The sequence below is a fragment of the Anoplopoma fimbria genome, chromosome 11 (assembly GCF_027596085.1).
Source record: "Anoplopoma fimbria isolate UVic2021 breed Golden Eagle Sablefish chromosome 11, Afim_UVic_2022, whole genome shotgun sequence".
Lineage (NCBI taxonomy): Eukaryota > Metazoa > Chordata > Actinopteri > Perciformes > Anoplopomatidae > Anoplopoma > Anoplopoma fimbria.
This window is the reverse complement of record NC_072459.1, coordinates 7,577,086-7,595,577: the sequence shown is the minus strand read 5'-3', so window position 1 is coordinate 7,595,577 and position 18,492 is coordinate 7,577,086. Positions and strand designations below refer to the sequence as shown.

The window sequence follows — 18,492 nt, the reverse complement described above, 5'->3', positions numbered from 1 at the left end:
ATAGATTCAAAATTACTAGAAAAACACTCAAAATGACTAAAGAGCCACAGAATGAACACAAAGAATCAATGAACAACTACAAGATGATCACAAAGAGACAAAGAAACGACAAAAAAGGGAGCAAAACAATCACAGACCAAAAGTAACCAAAACAAAAACCGGGTAAACATCTATAAAGTCTGTGTATCTTAATATGTCTGAGAGGTGTAGCGGCCTTTTGCATGTCTGTGCCCAGGGGGGGCCATCGTCTCATAATCAACCGATGCAAACAAGAAAAACTTCATTTTGACGTCTTTGGATTTGATTCCTCTTCACCAACGCGCAGATAAAACTACATGGATTGCATTGCTCTCGATTGGCTGCCATTCAGGGATTAGTGTTCAACATTTGGTTAAATCTGGACGGACGTTAACCCTTTACATAACTCAAGGAAGTGTGATGTGATGTTCCTGCTGTGGTTGTTAAAGCGGCGGACAGATGAGTTAAAGCTCGCCGATCGAGGTCCTGAAATGAGACATCTACGTTTGTCTTTAATCAACCGGGAAGATGTTAATCCCTCGATCGATTCGGAGCGCCACTGTGCAGGCACAACTATGGCTGAACGTTTGCATTTCAACACAAATGATTAATAGATAAGCAAGTAAATAAAAAAGATTGAGGCTTTGAAAAGTTAAGCTGCAGTGGTGCTGTTTGTCTATCATGAAAATATCTCAGTTTATATAAGTTTTACCAGCTAATATCCAGATCTCTTTTTTTTTTTTATCTTGAAAGGCCTAAATATTACATTTTATTTAAAAAAAATCTTACCAACTGAATTTTCTCTTGTTTTATTGTCAGATTTTTTTTACTGAATAAAGCAGAAAAACTTTCTATTTGTTGTTTTTTAAAAAACATTTTGGAGTGGCTTTTTTCCCAGTGTAAAGATCATCAATAAATGGTTAATTTATAGTTAATTAAACTGTCTATAAACAACATCTGGATGGCTAATATAACGTTGCAACTGATGATTATAATACTTTATTAAATGGTAAATAAATACATTGTTATTTATATAGTTGTCAATGGTTAATATATGTTTTTCCTGGTCCATTTATGTAATAAATGCTTTATAAATCATTTGGTATTTATTAACAAATACTTAACACAGTATATAAATAGCTGTGTATGCAACAATAAACTGTTTATAAATTGTTAACTAATGTTATTAGAATGTAATTGTTTTCATATCTCTTATAAAATTATGATTTCATATTCAACAAACCACTTGACGAAATAACTAATTATAGCATTGTAACAATAGGTTAACACGATAATTATGATTTAATTGTTTATTAACAGTAAAAATGCCTTTTTTTTCTGATTAAAAAACAGGGCCGCCTCATTGTGGCCAGTTTATTGTTCAAGCTAGTTAAATGCTACTTTAATCTATTTTGTGCTAATTTCTTCCAAGTTAAATATTTTATTAAACATCACTTCAACTCGACAATTAGACAGATTTTTCTCATGATGTAAAAAACAAGTAAAAATGTGCTTATTAAATATAGAGATAGTTAATCATAGTTGGTGTTTTGCATTCACCTTTACTTAAAAAAATTGTTTATTTTACTCCGTCCACTCAAGTTTAAGGGTGTTTTTAGCCTCTAGATCATATCAGTCTTCCAAAAATAAAGGTATAGATAATACTAGAATCTGAATCAGAGACAGTACACACAATAAACTGAATCTTTGTTGGTCATAAATAACTCTGTGCCCTCGTAGATGATTTTTCATGTATTTTTACACTGTGATTACAGCTACGTAGTTGCCAACACTTGAACAGAAATAGATCCCGTAGCTCTGAGAAGACTCAGTGAACGTGAACAGAAACCTGGAGCTCTAAGTAATCCAGCTGCTTCTGAGAAATGAGCAGAAACTGGAATGCATTCATAAAAAATTATATTAAAAAAGGTGGTAAATATATTATGTAAGTAAAACCAATTGCATAAACCGCACCATCCATCATTGTACATTGTTTTACCTTTTGGTGTGCATGATGTAGAAATATGTTTTGAAGTAGAAATAAAAATGTAATCATTAATTAAATGTTTGTGGTATGGAGTAGTGGGCAGGCGTTACCTTTTTCCTTATTGATGCTGTTTTTTTCACGCCTTTTGAATGTATGTGCATCATATATATGTATACACACCATGAAACAGCGGCTAAGTCTTGATTTAATTTCTCATTTATTCCTGTAAAAAGTGACAAGAACATCCCTTCCTGTTATGTATCCAAACAGGCAGAGGAATTATTCTTTTTGGTAATGAATATTAAACAAGTTAATTTGGGATTATCATTTGGGAAATATTTTATAATCTCCACCTGGCATACACCATTTGGGAGATTATGCATTTATTCGTGTGTGTGTGTGTGTGTGTGTGTGTGTGTGTGTGTGTGTGTGTGTGTGTGTGTGTGTGTGTGTGTCTGTCTGTCTGTCTGTCTGTCTGTCTGTCTGTCTGTCTGTCTGTCTGTCTGTCTGTCTGTCTGTCCACTGCTAATCTCTCATACTGCTGGACCAATCAGCCTCATATTTTCTGAATTCATTTATGACTGTATGCTCGGGAACCTATTGTAATGAGCTTTAAAAATATATACTAAAGTTAGGCATGACACAAGGTGAATAAATCCCTGTTTTTGTTATCCTCGCCGCTATCTTGATTGTAAGGGAGTTGGGCAGGACAATTGAGTGAGATTCAACTTTTTCTTTGTTTGGGAGCGGAAAGGGAGAAACACTTGAAAGAGAGATAATGTCTAGTTGAGATTACCATTTTTAATGTCATTATCAACGTCATTATCATGCTGGATTTCAATAGACATTAATGCTATTACAGAGGCATTTCATACCTGTAATATTTTGTTTTAAAAAGTCATATTTAAATATGACTTTTTAAAACAAAATATTACAGGTATGAAATGCTTCTGTATGTGGCAATATATTGGCACCTTTTTTTTTCTCTGCTTTACAGTAGAAATCATCCTGATTGTGAACTTTTGTTACAGTCCAATCAAAGCAGCAGACTTCTGTCCAGGTCTCGATGCAGTCTGACTCTAATCCTCAGCCAGTGTGCTCTCCACTATAGAGAACGCTAAGTTTAGCATGTTAGCTGCAAGATTAATTCACTGGGATGCGGCAAAACACTGCAGCAGCAAAGGTTCTGACCCAAACACACTGTTTTACTTTAGTATTCATGGTGGGCATTAATAAGTATTCATGGTGGGCATTAATAAGGCGGTACATTTAGATAAGGTGGAAATTAAAAATGTACGATTAAGAGCAGTTTTCAGTAGATTTGTGTTAATAGTTTTATTTTTTGCTGTGGAACCTTAGTGGACGTATTTTGTTGTCAATAGTTTGATGGATATTTATTTTTTGTTACATTTGTTGTGCAATTTGATTTATGTGAATTAGTGTAGCACCCTTTGTTGAAGCCATATTTTTCAAAAAGTACTGATAAAAAGCTGAGTTTTTACAGATATATACTTGACTGCTATATAGTTGATGTGAATGATACATTTCCTCAGTATGAATTTCCTTATCTCCCTCACAGGAGGCGAACTACGGGCGACGCATTCAGGCATGAAACAGTAAACCAATTATAAAACAGTTTAACCCTGTGTCACGTAAATCCCCTTTTATATAAGGTCAGTCCAATCTATCTGTCTGTCCTACTAGACCAGAAGAGACGGTCAGAGTAGTAAAGATGTTACACTAAAACCTCAGACATTTGCTTTTCTTTCATTATCCCTTTAACCCAAAAATGACTATATATGGCAACAATTTGAAATGCTCCCTGGGAACTAAAAATAATTTGTTTTAAGAAGCTGAAACACATTCTGTCTGCATCTGTGGATATTTGTTGGCGGTCAAATTGTGATCAAGACCTGAGAAACTTTAAATGTGCTCCAATTGACAAAATGAATTGCTGGTGATAAATGTAGTGAAACGAGAGAACAGAACACGAAACTGTCTCACTGTGTTCGAAAAAAATATATTTATTTTGCTGTAATAATGTTCCTTTTCGTATCCTTTGATATAAATCATAGAACCCACTGGTTATTATTTGTTTCCTTTCACAGTTTCCTTTTGACTATTAGAAATGCACAAGTGATGTAATTCTTCACTTTTTTAATTCCTCAATTGTTTTCTCCTAAAATGCTTTATCAGGGTCCCATTATCAGATTTGTTTTCCGTGGTTTATACAAGTTGGGGTTCTTGTGAACAGTAGGGGGAGGACCCAAATTAAATCACTCAAGGGTTGAATTATACGCACTTTATTTGAAACAATCGTCAAGGAACAGGCTCAGAATCAGCCCCAAACAAGTCCAAAGGAAAAGCCTGAACCACACCAGCAGGAGGATAACATGTCAACTGGGAGTGGACCTGAAGTGGCTGATATTTATGTGCTGATTCTTGATGGGACTCAGGTGTGACTTGATGAGGGGACGAGTGTGCAGGGAGGAGCGGCTGTGGCGTAGTGGAGAGCAAGGATGGATCGGTGGTTCAATACCCGGCTTCGGCAGTCGATGTTGCCATCGGTGTGGACTGGATGTTGCATGAATGTTAGTTAGAGTCTGATGGTGGCACCTTGCATGGTAGCCTGTCATCAGTGTGTGAATGGGTGAATGATATGTAATATATACTACTGATTGAGCCGGAGGAGTTTGAATGAAGGTTGGTTGATGACAAATATTCCAACTTTAAAGAGTTCCCTTTAACTGAAGGCAGTTGTATGAATACAGAGTTGGTTTAGGGAGGTTTATGGTCAATATAGAACTTTGGACACCCAGCACCTTAGCACTGTTAAACCAAACAGGTGTTTCCACTTAATTAGACCTTTTCTGAAGACTGTGTGGACGTGAAGGTTGATTGATTGGTTCATTTAGTTTGGTATCTTCACATAACATTTATGTAACTACTTTATTTATTTTTAATTTCTAAGTACAATTTACCCTAACAAGTCCTTCCATTGATCTTCCTCAAAAGAAAATCTAAGATATGCAACAAAAAATGCCAAGAATATTCAGACAAATGTGACGTCCTGATGTGCACAGAAAAGTCCAAAACCGTAAATGAAATGCCCCTCACACCCACACAGGTGTTCTCAGTTATTCTGGATAATCCGACCTGTGCTTAGGTTCAGGTTGGATTGGAGCTTTAGGCAGGAAATGACAATAAAAATAAAAGTACAGTCTGTTCTGCAAGTTTAGTGCAGAAACCACCTAAGAGATTGCACTGCGCTTAAATAGAAGTTAATGGGGAGCGGTGAGATATTCAGAATGATAAAGGTGTAACAAGCTGCACAAAACTGGAAGGACATGTTCACAGGTCTCGCAGAGTAGCCTGCATATGTGAAAGAGTTGTATTAAGCCTTTTTCGGCTCCAGAAGAGTCTGATAAATGTCCTCAGGTGATGTCACTTGAGTCAGCGTCAGTTTGGGCTGAAGACTACGAGACGGAGTTCTGAAGCTGTTGTCTGATGTCTCATAAACAACTGGAGCGCACATTGTAAATGTAAACCGTCAACTAAACTGTATTTCCTTAAAGTCACCAACGTAACCTCATACAACGGTTTGTACGATATCCTCCAAAAAAAGTTACTCCTTATTTTCTTCCTCGTTTCTCTTAACAAAGTCAAGCAGATCATGTAAATTTTGTCACATGCTTACAGTCTTTTCTAAATAAACTTCCACCTTCACAGGAAACAATCAAAGTAAATTTCTGGCAACCAAACTTATTGGTTAGGTTTAGGAAAAGATCATAAGAAACTTTGTAAAGTGTAGGCAACAAAATTACTCATATCGTTTAGGGAAAAGATTGATGTTTGGGTTAAAATAACTACGGAAGTGATGTTACGTGACAGACAAATCAACGTTGACTTAATGTTTCACTCGTGACACCTACATCTCCTGGGTGAAAGAAATGTTTTGGACCCATCCGCCTCCACTCAATTCTGTCCTGTTTTGTTTTCTGCTTTATTTATACTTCCTAGTTCATGACTGAATTGATTTTGTGGGATAGTCTTCTGCCCTTTATATCAAATGATTTCTCTTAACATGTGCAACATAGTTACCTAAAGAAACAGGAATACAGGTCTAAAACTGATAGACTGAGAATGAAAACTCCATCCGCCACCAAACAGAGGCCTCACACTCAGACGGGGACAGAAAGAGATCCTGAGCCGCTGTGACGCACTACCAACCTGCAGCTCTCAGGTCTGAATCACATTAGAGGTGTTAGCGTGTAGCGGCATGCGAGGAAAAAGCAGACCGGAGCCAGAAACAAGGAGACACTTTGTCCTGACATATGGCCTCTGGCAAAACCCCGCCTTTGTATCGGCTGATGTCCTCTTTAAAAAAGCCAACGTATAGACAACGAGCTCTCTCTTTGTCTGGATCAATCCTATTCTACTCTGGTATACAGTAACTGCTACGTTAGCACAAAGGCCTAGATACCTTTCATTTAATAGGCTAGAACACCATTTTTTCTACGGTTTTCTGAACTAAGTTTGTAAGTTTAATATTTGTAATTCAAGATGAAGTGGTTATCTGTGTTTGCTGAAAGAAAACCAAAGTTCACTTTTATTTAACATTCATATCTGCAGTTCACTTTTGAGCCACATTAGGGAGCCTGAATGTTCATATTGTTCTGATAACTGTAGCCCACTTATAACACAAAATCTACTATGAAAGGCTAGCGTACATTCTGTTTGTTTAACTGATGAGAGAAAATGAAAAGAATTTAAAAAAGGGCTGTTAACTCAAATTAATACTTTTTGTTAAGTATTCAGTTTAAAATATTAAAGTAATTGAGTTCCTCACTGTCTGATAAACAATCAATCCTGCAGTTTTAAATCATATATAATTAAATTAACTTTGCAGTTGTAAATGAAAAGACGATACAAGTGACATATATGTATATGATCTATAAATATGATCTATAAGGCAGTGGTGAAATTATTTATTAACCATTATTAGGGTAAAGCTATTACTTATTAAACCTTTTATAAAGGGTTCCATTGAAGTAGTACCATCAGTTTTTTTATTTTATTTTATTTGTTATTGCATCTATTGTCTTATTTCCCTTTAAGAGAATGCCTTGTACACATGACATAACATTTAAAAGAGGAAGTGAAACAATCTTAAAACAAATACAATAAAGAGATAAAGGAGATTATGGAAAACTACAATACATTTCCGGCTGTTTCCATATTTATCTACACCTTTTATTCTTTCATTTCCTGTAATCACTCTCTACCATTCGCATTATCCAAAAGAAATCCCTCCAGAACTAGAAGTCACACGACACCGCCCACCTCGAATCTGATTGGCCTATTTGTGGGTGCCTCGTTGCTCATTGGCTCACACCGCCGTCACTCAACATCTCGCCACAGCGTTTGGGCGGAAAATCATATTTCCCGTGGAGCGGCTCAGCGGGGGGGAGTTACCCGTGTTTGAGCGGTGCTCGCTGGGGGATCTTTTTCGGTTTGTCCCGGCAGCTCGCTGGTGCTCATGGATGTTTCGACCTTGAAGAAGAGACAGTGAGCCAGTATTTGTAACAGGATGGTATTAAGAAAAAGACTAAAATGGTGCCTTTGTAGTTGGAGCGCTGCCGCTGTAGCTGTGGAGAAAGTTAGCCAATGATTAGCATCCCGTTAGCTCAGGAGCTAATGATTAGCATCCCGTTAGCTGAACGAGCTAATGATTAGCATCCCGTTAGCTTAGGAGCTAATGCTAGGCCGAGAGCTTCCTTGGGGTCGTCAGGGTGGTTTATTGTTTTCTTCTTCTCTGTTTTAAAGCAGACATTAGTAGATATTTTTTATTTTTTTTTGTCTTTTGCTCACTTTGGTGAATAAGGCTCTGAGATGAAGAGAGTGAACAGCTTTCAGAGGTTTGTAAAACCAAGAAATGTAACTGTGAAAAAGGATGTTTTTAGGCTGTCTGACCCCCATGTTAACTCATTCTTCATGCTGAACAAAAGATCACTCAAATTAATGCTGTTTAAGTTATAATGTTGTTGAACTTTGACATAAAAATAAATAAAAAAAAAATGTATTTAACTAGGTGGAAATCTACTAGACCCTGATAGGTAATTGATTGGCAGCAATTTTTTAATTCACAATAATAATAATATTCTTTATTTCTTAATTTTTTGCCTTTCTCTTTTTATAATAATATTTATTTTGGTTTTGGACTAGTTTGGAAAACTTTCATATTTAACTCTTGTTGAAATTGAGCTTTATTGACTAAATCGCATTACAATACAATTAAATGACAATGACAATTGTTACTTACGTCTCTTCATTTACATTACATTACATTACATTACAGTCATTTAGCAGACGCTTTTATCCAAAGCGACTTACAATAAGTGTATTCAACATAGGTATTCAAGAGAACTACTAGTCACCAGAAGTCATAAGTGCATCTCCTTTCTTAAACAAGCATCTAAAAGCATAAACCAGAGCAAAAGTACAGAAACAAACTAATACGAATACAATAAGTGCAACAAACAATAAGTGCAACAAACTAATACCAATACAATAAGTGCAACAGACTAATACCAATACAAAGTGCTAAGTGGAAGGCTCAGGGTAAATGTAATGTTAAGCAGTATAACAAGTACAATCTGCACTCATGCAGTTTAGTAAAGTGTGTCAACACAGGAGTAGTTAACTAATGCGTAGTTATGAATATACTGTTAACTTAATGTTATAAAATGTGTTGTATTGGTCAAGTCATTGCATCTCAAGCAGGTTAAAATCTGAAAATAAATATATAATCATATTACAAGGCACTATCGTCGTAAATATTTAGTTTCAGTGTAAAGATTAGAGTCCATTGTTTATTTTATCTGGTATTTGGCTTATTATGCCTCCTTGAGTGCTCTTATGTTGTTTGTTTTTTGTGATAAATATCTATCTATCACACTTTATATCCATTATACATTTCCCCATGATGGTGTGTTCTCTTTATTGCACTGAGCACTGTAACATAGATAACATACTATAATCAACATTTTAGTCAATTAGTTCTCTGTTGCTGTTTTAAAGGGTTAACAGCTTACCATAATTGTTTTTTGTGTGTGTGTTTCAGGTTCATGAACAGAAAGGCCTCTGCGAACTGCCGCTATCAGCCCACCTGCTATGAGCATGCTGCAAACTGCTACACCCATGCAGTAGGTGGTTTCAATAAATAATCTTTTAATGTAGAATAATCGATCTTATACTCAGAGTTATAGCTTTAAAAGCCTTTTTACAGTAGGCTAGATTATCTAGATCTGTCCGTTGTTTTAATGGTTTCGTTCCATCTCTGTAGTTCCTCATCATGCCGGCCTTCGTGGGCATGGCGTTGCTGCATCGTCTGTCGGACAACGGCTGGGAGAAGATCACTGCCTGGGTGTACGGCATGGGCCTGTGCGCCCTCTTCCTCGTCTCCACTGTGTTTCATATCATCACCTGGAAGAAGAGCCACATGAGGTGAGTAGGAGCACGAGTAAGAACCAGCATGTTGGCAGGGAAACCAGTGCCAGTACAAGTTCTCATAAAAAAATATGTATATTAAATCCACAAGGAGACAGACAATAGAGCAAGAGAAACAATCTCTACTTTTGTAATATTCAGTGCAAAAAATGGTTCTAACGCGTCCTGGAAAATCTGAAAAACAAGTTTCCAGTCATAGTGAACACATAGAAATTGAGTGAAAATTAAAATGTCCTGGAAAATCATTTTAATATTCTCCTATTTTCCTTGAGCTGTGAATTAACCATGAGGTTATCTGTCGGAGCGTACATTGCCGTCTAAGTTATGTTCAGGGTCTTATCGACAAACCAGAGTATTTTGGTTTTGTTGTAGAAACGCTGTGAACGCAACCCCAAGTCGCATCACATGGTAACTCGTTTGATGACTTCACATAACGTTGCTTTCACCACTACTTGTTTTAAACAGTGTAATAATGTTAAATTGCTTCGCATGTTTGGTTAAGTTGCTGAAGTTGACGTGTGTCTTAGCTTGTTTTGGCTGCAAAGGTTTAAAGTTTATGGTTCAACTCTGGACGGATGCAGTTGTTTCAAATGCATGTTTGACATCGTTGAGACAGTTGGATAATGATGGAAGGGCAGACGGGGTTAACACAATGAATTGGAGCCAGAAACATTTGATCAAAGAACAAATACCAAAACAGTATTTTATAATAAGAGATGATGAAATGAAAGATGATGTCACTTCCTCTGAAACATTTAAGAACATGCAAACTATGTTTCTGCTTTGCACATCTTGTGACCCTGAAGTTAACAAATCACCTGTTTGTTTGTTTCAGGTCCATGGAACAATGTTTCCACATGTGTGACAGAGTGGTCATCTATTTCTTCATCGCTGCCTCCTACACACCTTGGTAAGCGTCACGCAGAACACAGTTTGAACATTGGGCGAAGGCAGGGTTCACCCTGGACAGGTCGCCAGTCTATCACAGGGCTGACACACATATAGACACAAACAGCCACTCACGCTCACATCCACAACTAGGGGCAATTTTAGAGTCATCAATTAACCTAAGCTGCAGGTCTTTGGACTGATGGAGGAAGCCTGAGAACCCGGAGAGAACCCACGCTGACACGGGGAGAACATGCAAACTCCACACAGAAGGCCGTCTAGCCCGGGAATTGAACCCGGGCCCCTCTTGCTGTGACCGCTACACCACCGTGCAGCCCCAAGTCTGATTTTGATGCATGTTTTCTTTTTCCTCTCGTTTCCTCTCAGGTTGAACCTGCGTGAACTGGGCCCTCTAGCAGCACACATGCGCTGGTTTGTGTGGCTCATGGCTGCTGCTGGAACCATTTATGTCTTCAACTATCATGAAAAGTGAGTTAATATGTGAAATTTAGAATTTAAGAGTCTGATCTTACGTCTGTTGGGAACTTTTCAGAAAGTCTGTGACTACCAGAGAATCTGGATTACCCTGTCACTGTAAAAATCTCATTAGAAAATCTAATGAAAAATATTCATTCACATTTACATTTTCCTAACGCATAAAATGACAATGAAAACAAAAATCTGAACATTTGATTGTCTCATTTAGTTAACATAGTCGTGTCAAAGGTTTTTATGGAGGGGATTTTGAATATCTCTCTTTTTATCACTCATGCAAATGCGGGATTTTTTAATGCTAACTTTTCCCACCAACTACTCTTCTCTAAAGGTTATCATTTGTCACATTCCTCTTAGGTTGTGTGTGAGGTTTAGTCTAAAGACATACGGGAACTTCTGCTCTGTTTAGATTCTGTAGATAAGTGGAAGTTTTAAGACGGGCTTGGTGAGTTTTATCAGTCCCTCATTCCAGTGTTCATATTCAGTTTCACTAACGAGATTATCACAGCAATGATTATGCTGCCAGTGAAAGAAAAACTCTTAAAATGCAGAATCCACATTTATGTCTCTGTCATAGCAGATAGAAGCTGATATTTCCATCACATCGACCGGGTCAGTGAACATGTTGTCTCTCTTTGTCTCCACAGGTATAAAGTTGTTGAGCTGGCCTTCTACTTGATGATGGGATTTTTCCCTGCGTCGGTCGTGACATCAATGGTAATATTATTATTTATGAATATATTTACAGTCACATTTAATTTGCATGTCCTGGATGTTCACATGTCACTTGTTCAGCCCAGCAGGCTGTAACAACAGGGTGGAGGGGGGGGTTATGAATGTGTTTTTTATTTCCTCTTCTGTTTCAGAGAATTCACAGCGGAGGGAGGACTAGTTTGATTCATTATTTCTATTAATAAACGTACTGTCATTGATATCAGAACGTGATCCACGCATGCAAAAGCTCTTTTTGTAGCACATTGTGGAATTAAGTCTGGAACAAATATTATCTTTTAAGAGTTGTGCAAAGTGGAAATATTGGTTCTTAGAGGTTTTAAAGGGATCGAGCTCGCACTTGTTGCTTTTCACCAAGCTTCAACATGTTAAATCTCTTTAGTTTCTGCTGCCCTCTTGTGGTTTTCAATGAATATAGCAGCCTGATATGTCATTAAAGGAATACTTCACCCATAAAATGACTATCTGTATATCAATTAATCATCTGGTATTACTTTGGATTGTAGAAGAAAACATAGTTTTTCTTCCCTGTGAACAGAGAATGGGAAAACCAAAGAAAAGTTGACTTTAATTAAATGTGGGCCTCGTTTCACAGTAAAACTTCCATTTTCATGCTCTTGCACAATTCTTGCAGTGTTATCAAAGTCTGTATGCAGCCTGTCATATGTATATTCATGTCGTATATTTAAAACACTTCTGCATAAACGGCCTCACTTATCCAAAGTGTTTTCAGTAGATCGGTGAAACCGATTGTAAACAAAGACAGCTGCTGAGTTTTTGTTACGTGTCATTAATCTCTCCCTTTGTTTGGTTTCCTCCTGCAGAGCAACACGGAGGGCCTTCAGGAGCTGGCCTGCGGCGGACTCATCTACTGCCTCGGCGTGTTCTTCTTCAAGAGCGACGGCGTCATCCCCTTCGCACACGCCATCTGGCACGTGTTCGTGGCGCTGGCGGCGGCCGTGCACTACTACGCCATCTGGAAATACCTCTACAAGACCCCCACCGCGGACGCCCTCCTCCAGTCGTGACCGTAGGCGAGGTGGAGTAGGGGGGGGCTCGAGGTCGCCCGCACACACCGACTCCCTCAACTGCCCGCTGGAGCCGCAGCGACAGCCGTAACGTTTACTCAAATAATGACCGTGAATTGTTTACTGTTTTCTAACAGATCTCTCAGCGTCTCCATGACGAACAAAAAAAAAAAAGCTTCTTTCAAAAGCCGTTTTGTACAACTTCAGTCTAAAACAAAACTTGACAGTGAGGGAGATTTTGACTTTTTACAATGAATCCTGGCACATTCAGTATTTGGATATTTGATAGGAAGTCTTTTTGTATCGTTTTGAAGGGAGACACATTCCATGTTTGGGTGATTATTGTCAAAAATGTGGGGATTCATCCATTTTGAACACTGGGGATATCGAGTGAGGTGCTAAGAGTCTGACCTGATTTTCTTTTTCTTTTTTAGACTTTGCTTTTGAGAAGTATAAACAAAAAAACTGCTTTTTTCTCCAATTAATAATAAAAGTAAACCAAAGATCTTAAATTTAATTTGAACAGACGTACAAAAACTTTAGAGATAAATAGAAATAAATCAGTCGATTATGAATCTGACCAGATATATCGTTTTAAAAAGTGTTCAGACAGATTTGAAGTTATTTTCATGGAGGAAGGAAAGAAATGACGAGAAAAAGCTCTCCGTGTTATTTAGTTTTTCCATTTATTTTTGTAATTTTCTTTTTACAGTGATGATGTCGTCAACCCATATGATCCACACACTCTTTTCGACCAATGTTTTGTTTTTGTGTCCAAATGCAGTCCTCTGTAGTCAGGGATCCACAGTGTCTCCTCTTTAAGTGATTTAGCGCCCCCTGCTGGTGGGGCCAGGCGGTAACAAACCGCATTTTAGGGCGAGCTGGGATTTTATTAAATGAGCCAAACGATGAGAGAAAATCTGTTTCAGGTAATGCGAGGAGTACTTTCTCATTAATGTGAACAGCAGAGTGTGCATGCTCGACCTTTGTACTGTAGTCAAGTGTTTCATTTCCACTGATTCTCCTCGAGGACCAACGGTTTTCCTCTCTGGATTCTGAAGCGGGAGTTTGATCGCTGCAGAAAATCTCATCTTTTGTGTACATTTGCTTAACGGCTCCAGATTCCTAGCGCGTGATGCTTTTTCCTCTTAGTGGAGCTGAATGATTGCATATTTTCTTAATTGTGGCTCTTGGTTAATAACCACTGTATTTTGTAATGTTTGTATATTCTGTTTGTTCGTTCCATTGATTACATGATCCTGGCCTTCTGCAGGAGGGGAAAAAACAAAAAAAAACTGCTGCTTTTTTTTGTCTGTTCCATTGGGTGTTAATGGTGCTGCTGCATATAAACATGAATGCCCCTCCGCTATACTGAGTACCACCTTTCTAATGTGACAATAAAAAATGCTAATGCCCGGAGCTTCACAGTGAGCACTCGTAGGTTTCCTTTTTAAACTGTTTGCATTGACTGTGTTGTTTTCAGGAGGAAATCAGGCTCTCGTTAGAGACATTCATTTCCTGCAGGAACAAAAAGAAACTAGACGCTTCCTTCAAGTACCTTTTGGAGGAAGACATGTGGACGGATAATATGTAAAACATACAAAGAGCCTGTTTGTCAAGATACACTGACGGCTGATGAGCAGAGCTTAATAAAAGCTCAACATTTTCAATACCAGCGCCAATTTAACATCACTTTATTTATTTATTTTATTCTTTTATTTTTTGCAGGGTCAACGCACAACTAATAGTTATTGTACCCGAGTTAGCCAGTAGCTAATTGGCATTTTTGCTGGGCAGGTAGAGCAACACCAACACATGCACGACATAAAACAGCACAACAGAAAAGTAATAAATACAATCACTGTGATAAATAGAATACATCTTTAGTTAAAGCACTTTTGTGACGACTTTAGCCAAAGCTTAAGGCTGGTTTTAAACACTGCAAAACTTCCTGAGTCTTTTTATTATATTTATAATTTAGTGAAATAATCTCTGTGTCGGCACAAACTTGTAGAATAGATACCCGAACACTTAAATCTAAGCAGAGAACACTTCTAGCTTTTGGATGAAGCCAGATGAAGCCCTCTGTTTTGGTACAGAAACCAATATTGTCTGTTCCATGTTTAAATCTAACATTTACATCATAATATTTTATGAGAACAGAAACCAATATTTGGCTTTTTTCTGCCTGTTTAAACGTTACTTATTTACAGATTCACACATAGCAAGGACATATCTGAAAGAAAGATTAAAGAAATGCTTTTCAACGTCAATGCTACAGACACATGACAGCTCTAGTGATCATTATTTCAATGTGTAATTTATAAAAAAAAACAAAAAAACCTGCATGGATGAGCAGAGACAGGAGGAAACACGGTTTAAAATAATTTGGGATTTTTATTAGACACGACAAATTACAGAGAGACGGAGAGGCTGAGGGCCGAACAGCACACATACACGTCATGCATCCGCTCCATGACAGTCGAGACCAGAAAACACACCTTTACGTCGTGTTTTTACAAACTCTGAAACAGTCCGCTGGTGTTGCCATGAATACAATGGTTACAAGTCTGTTGGCAATGTCCAAAAAAAAAATAAGAAATGAGGAGAGTTGTCAGTGTTAATAATAATATATAGATTTTTTATTGATGCACCAAGAAGCCCTTCAGTGCAGATGTGAAACTATCAGAGCGTAACATTGCTGAGAGACCGGGGAACAGTCAGTGTATTCAAGGCACTGGAATAGACTCAGAATTATGGTTAACGTTTCCGGGTGAGGTAGTGAGATCACTAGACAGTGAGGTACGTTTGGGATACGCGTGGATTAATTATTGGCTTTTTCCTATATCTATATCTATATATATATATATATATATATATATATCTATATATATGTATGATTTCATAAAAATATGCTCCAGAGATTCAGGGGGCTTCGTTCCAGTCCTTTCTACCAACCCTGTTCACATAAGATACAGAAGGGAAAACACCCTGTAAAGCACATAAAACACTAAAACGCTAGTTTGTTGGTTAGAAAAGAAACATATTTTCTACATCGCACACACCTTTGGATTGGATCGATAACGTTCAACCAAGTCTGGACTGGGATCTGACGCGTTTTATTGGGACGATATTGACTTTCGTTAGAGTTTTTATGTTTTTTGAATCCTGTTTCCACCCTTAAAGGAACCAATTACTGAAGCTTCAAAGATTTTCAGCACAAATATATGGAAATCCATATTAAAAACTTTTCTTTTACATTTCAATTGTCCAGATTTTGGCTTAAATCAGATTTTTTCTTTTTAAACGGACAAACAAACAGTATAATTAACTAGTTTTTGAATAATCTGCTGGAGCCGTTTCTCCCAGATTTATCAGATTGTCAACATAGGATTATTGAGCAAAAATAGTTCATGATAATTATTTTGTTGAGTTATCTATAGGACATAATTTTTTTTTTATGTCTTTTTTGGCAAATGAATTCCTCATATAGGATTCTAGGGAGGTGGAGAGAGGGTTTGTCTAACTATGAAGACGAATAATAACCCAAAATGTCGAACTATTCCTTTAAATCATTCAACATCAGCAGCTCTGGACTTCCATAGAAACAATCAGAAACGTCAATATCAGCCCTCAAAAACACAAATATGCCGCAGTCTTGGACCGATTGTCAAAAAGCAGCATGCAGCTCTACACTACAACACACGTAACACTTTTTTGGGGCGGGGGAAACTCTGCTTCCCAGCATCCATCACTCAGGTTCAGGGACATGCTACACCTGCATGGGGTGAAGGAACCAATCACAATCACACACACAGAGCAGCAGAGTAACCAGATATAGATTTCCCTTCCTTCATAGTAACTTCAACCCGTCAAATCAGATCAGAAAGACACGACTCACAAGCTGCGTGGTTTAAAAAATAAAATATATATTCACCGTTGTTAGAAACGTCAGGACGTGTCGGGGCGGAAAAGACAAGATGAACAAATGAGAGTTTGAGTTGGTGGATTTTTAAAAAGTGCCAGACTGTACATTCTCTCTTCAGCATCTGCTTCCTCAGAGTTAAATGGGATTTATTATGGGAGTGTCATCATAATAATAATATTAATAATGATAATAATAATAATGCCCAGGAGGTTTGGGTGCTGCTGAATATCCACATATTGGTGTAAAACTACCACGTCCTAATGAATATATAGAATATCAAAATACCACTATATGTCTTTTGAGTTATATATTTGTATTCTTTAATAATATTCTGGATCTGTTGTGCCTTTAAAATACATAGTTCAGCAATGTATAGGAAAAATACTGTACAAAAAGAACAACCTATAGAATCATTTTCATATAAACATATCTCTTGTAACCAATATATCGTCTCTGTGAATCGTTTGGTCAGCAGTAAACAAATTGATCGGGTTAAACCACAGTATCGGACAACACCATCCAACTTTGTTTTTTTTTGTCAACATCTTTTACATTCATACAGCCATCTTTAAAAAAAAAAAAAAAAAAGCAAACATAGAGCGACTACAGACATCTGTATTGAGTTCTAAAAATAAAAACACTCATATAAATCATGCTAAAGTTAATCTGAAGCAAAATAATTATCAACAACTTTGCAAAAAAAAAAAAAAAAAAAAAAAAAGAAAGGAAAAGATTTGCAAATTTTCATTCTGTGAAAGAAAATCATGCTTAAATCTGAAAACAAGGGAGGAGGCTAAACGACAGGTAGTATTAATACTAACAATTATATCAACAGAATATATTTATGTATATATATATATATATGTATATATATATATATATATATATATATATATATATATATATATATATATATATATATATAAAAACAACAATCTTCCATCTGAGAAATAAAAAGGTCGATAAATATGTGGCGGAGGATATTTTTTGAGCGAGTGGAAACATTGCACCGGAATCAGATTGTGAAACACGCATTAGTGCAGAGGTTACATAAAGTTAGTTCAAAAGCGAGGTGGGAGGCGGTAGGGGGGAGAACATGTAGGTAGTCGTGTCAGTTTAGTTGTGGACAGGAATTATTGCTCAGTGTCCGGTTCACGATTGCACAGACGGGAAAAAAGAAAAGAAAAAGAAATGCTATCTGAACTTTAAAATACAGAGAAAAGCTTGAGGTGTTAGGTTAAGACGACTGAAATACAACATTGAGTTTAAAAAGAAGAGGTTTCTGATGGGGGGGGAGACATTTACGGAGGTTAAAAAAAAAGTGAGGGGGTTATACGCTGGCTCTCAGACACGTCACATGTTATAAACACAGAAGAAGAAGAAGAAGAAGAAGAAGAAGAAAGAGGGAAACAGGAAACAACAGTTTTCAGTCCTGATCTCACGTATAAAACTGGTATGAAAGTGAACAAACAAACAGCATGGCATCGTTTCTCAAAAAAGTGGAAGGTAGCAGGGAGGGGGACGGGGTTAGCTGGTGGGTCGGCTCATAACTCCTCACAGTACATTAAAAAGTGGGAAGAATGCGTGTGTGTTAATACACATTAGTATCTATGTATGTATATAGACGAGTACAGAAAATAACAGGAGGAACAGACGAGTTGAAGCTTATGATAGGTGTCATAAGCTGTGAAAATATGACAGCTATGACACCAGAATCACCCAGGTGTGTGTTGGTTGAAGGGGGGAGGAGGGGGAGGGGGAGACGGTAGGGAGAAGAGGAGGAAGGGGGGGCAGTGCCACCAAAAAAAGAGACACATTGTCCTTCAAACTCGAGGGAAGGCTGGGGTTTTAGAGGGGGAGTAAAGAAGGTGTGGTCGGGTTGTTGTTGGTTTTTTTGGGGTCGGGGG

At 37.4% G+C, this 18,492-nt stretch overlaps 1 protein-coding gene across 2 annotated transcripts; it reads left to right on the top strand.

Annotated features, from left to right (window-relative positions):
* The first annotated feature begins 7,462 nt into the window (after positions 1 to 7,462).
* On the top strand, positions 7,463 to 14,082 carry mmd (monocyte to macrophage differentiation-associated). Of its 2 annotated transcripts, none has more exons than XM_054607540.1 (7): positions 7,463 to 7,573; positions 9,129 to 9,210; positions 9,351 to 9,511; positions 10,350 to 10,424; positions 10,790 to 10,891; positions 11,545 to 11,614; positions 12,454 to 14,082. In XM_054607540.1, the coding sequence occupies exons 1-7, from the start codon at positions 7,545 to 7,547 to the stop codon at positions 12,655 to 12,657; spliced, it is 723 nt and encodes a 240-aa protein (XP_054463515.1). In that variant the 5' UTR covers positions 7,463 to 7,544; the 3' UTR covers positions 12,658 to 14,082. The 2 variants fall into 2 exon arrangements, with proteins under 2 accessions (XP_054463515.1, XP_054463517.1); XM_054607542.1 differs by having other exon boundaries at positions 7,481 to 7,923.
* Positions 14,083 to 18,492: the final 4,410 nt, after the last annotated feature.

What these genes read in the sequence shown, in the direction of transcription:
- mmd (XM_054607540.1), top strand. Translation starts at nt 7,545, where the DNA reads ATGGATGTTTCGACCTTGAAGAAGAGACA. An exon ending in TCGACCTTGAAGAAGAGACA is followed by an intron (nt 7,574 to 9,128) that starts GTGAGCCAGTAT and finishes TGTGTGTTTCAG; the next exon opens with GTTCATGAACAGAAAGGCCT. An exon ending in TGGAAGAAGAGCCACATGAG is followed by an intron (nt 9,512 to 10,349) that starts GTGAGTAGGAGC and finishes TGTTTGTTTCAG; the next exon opens with GTCCATGGAACAATGTTTCC.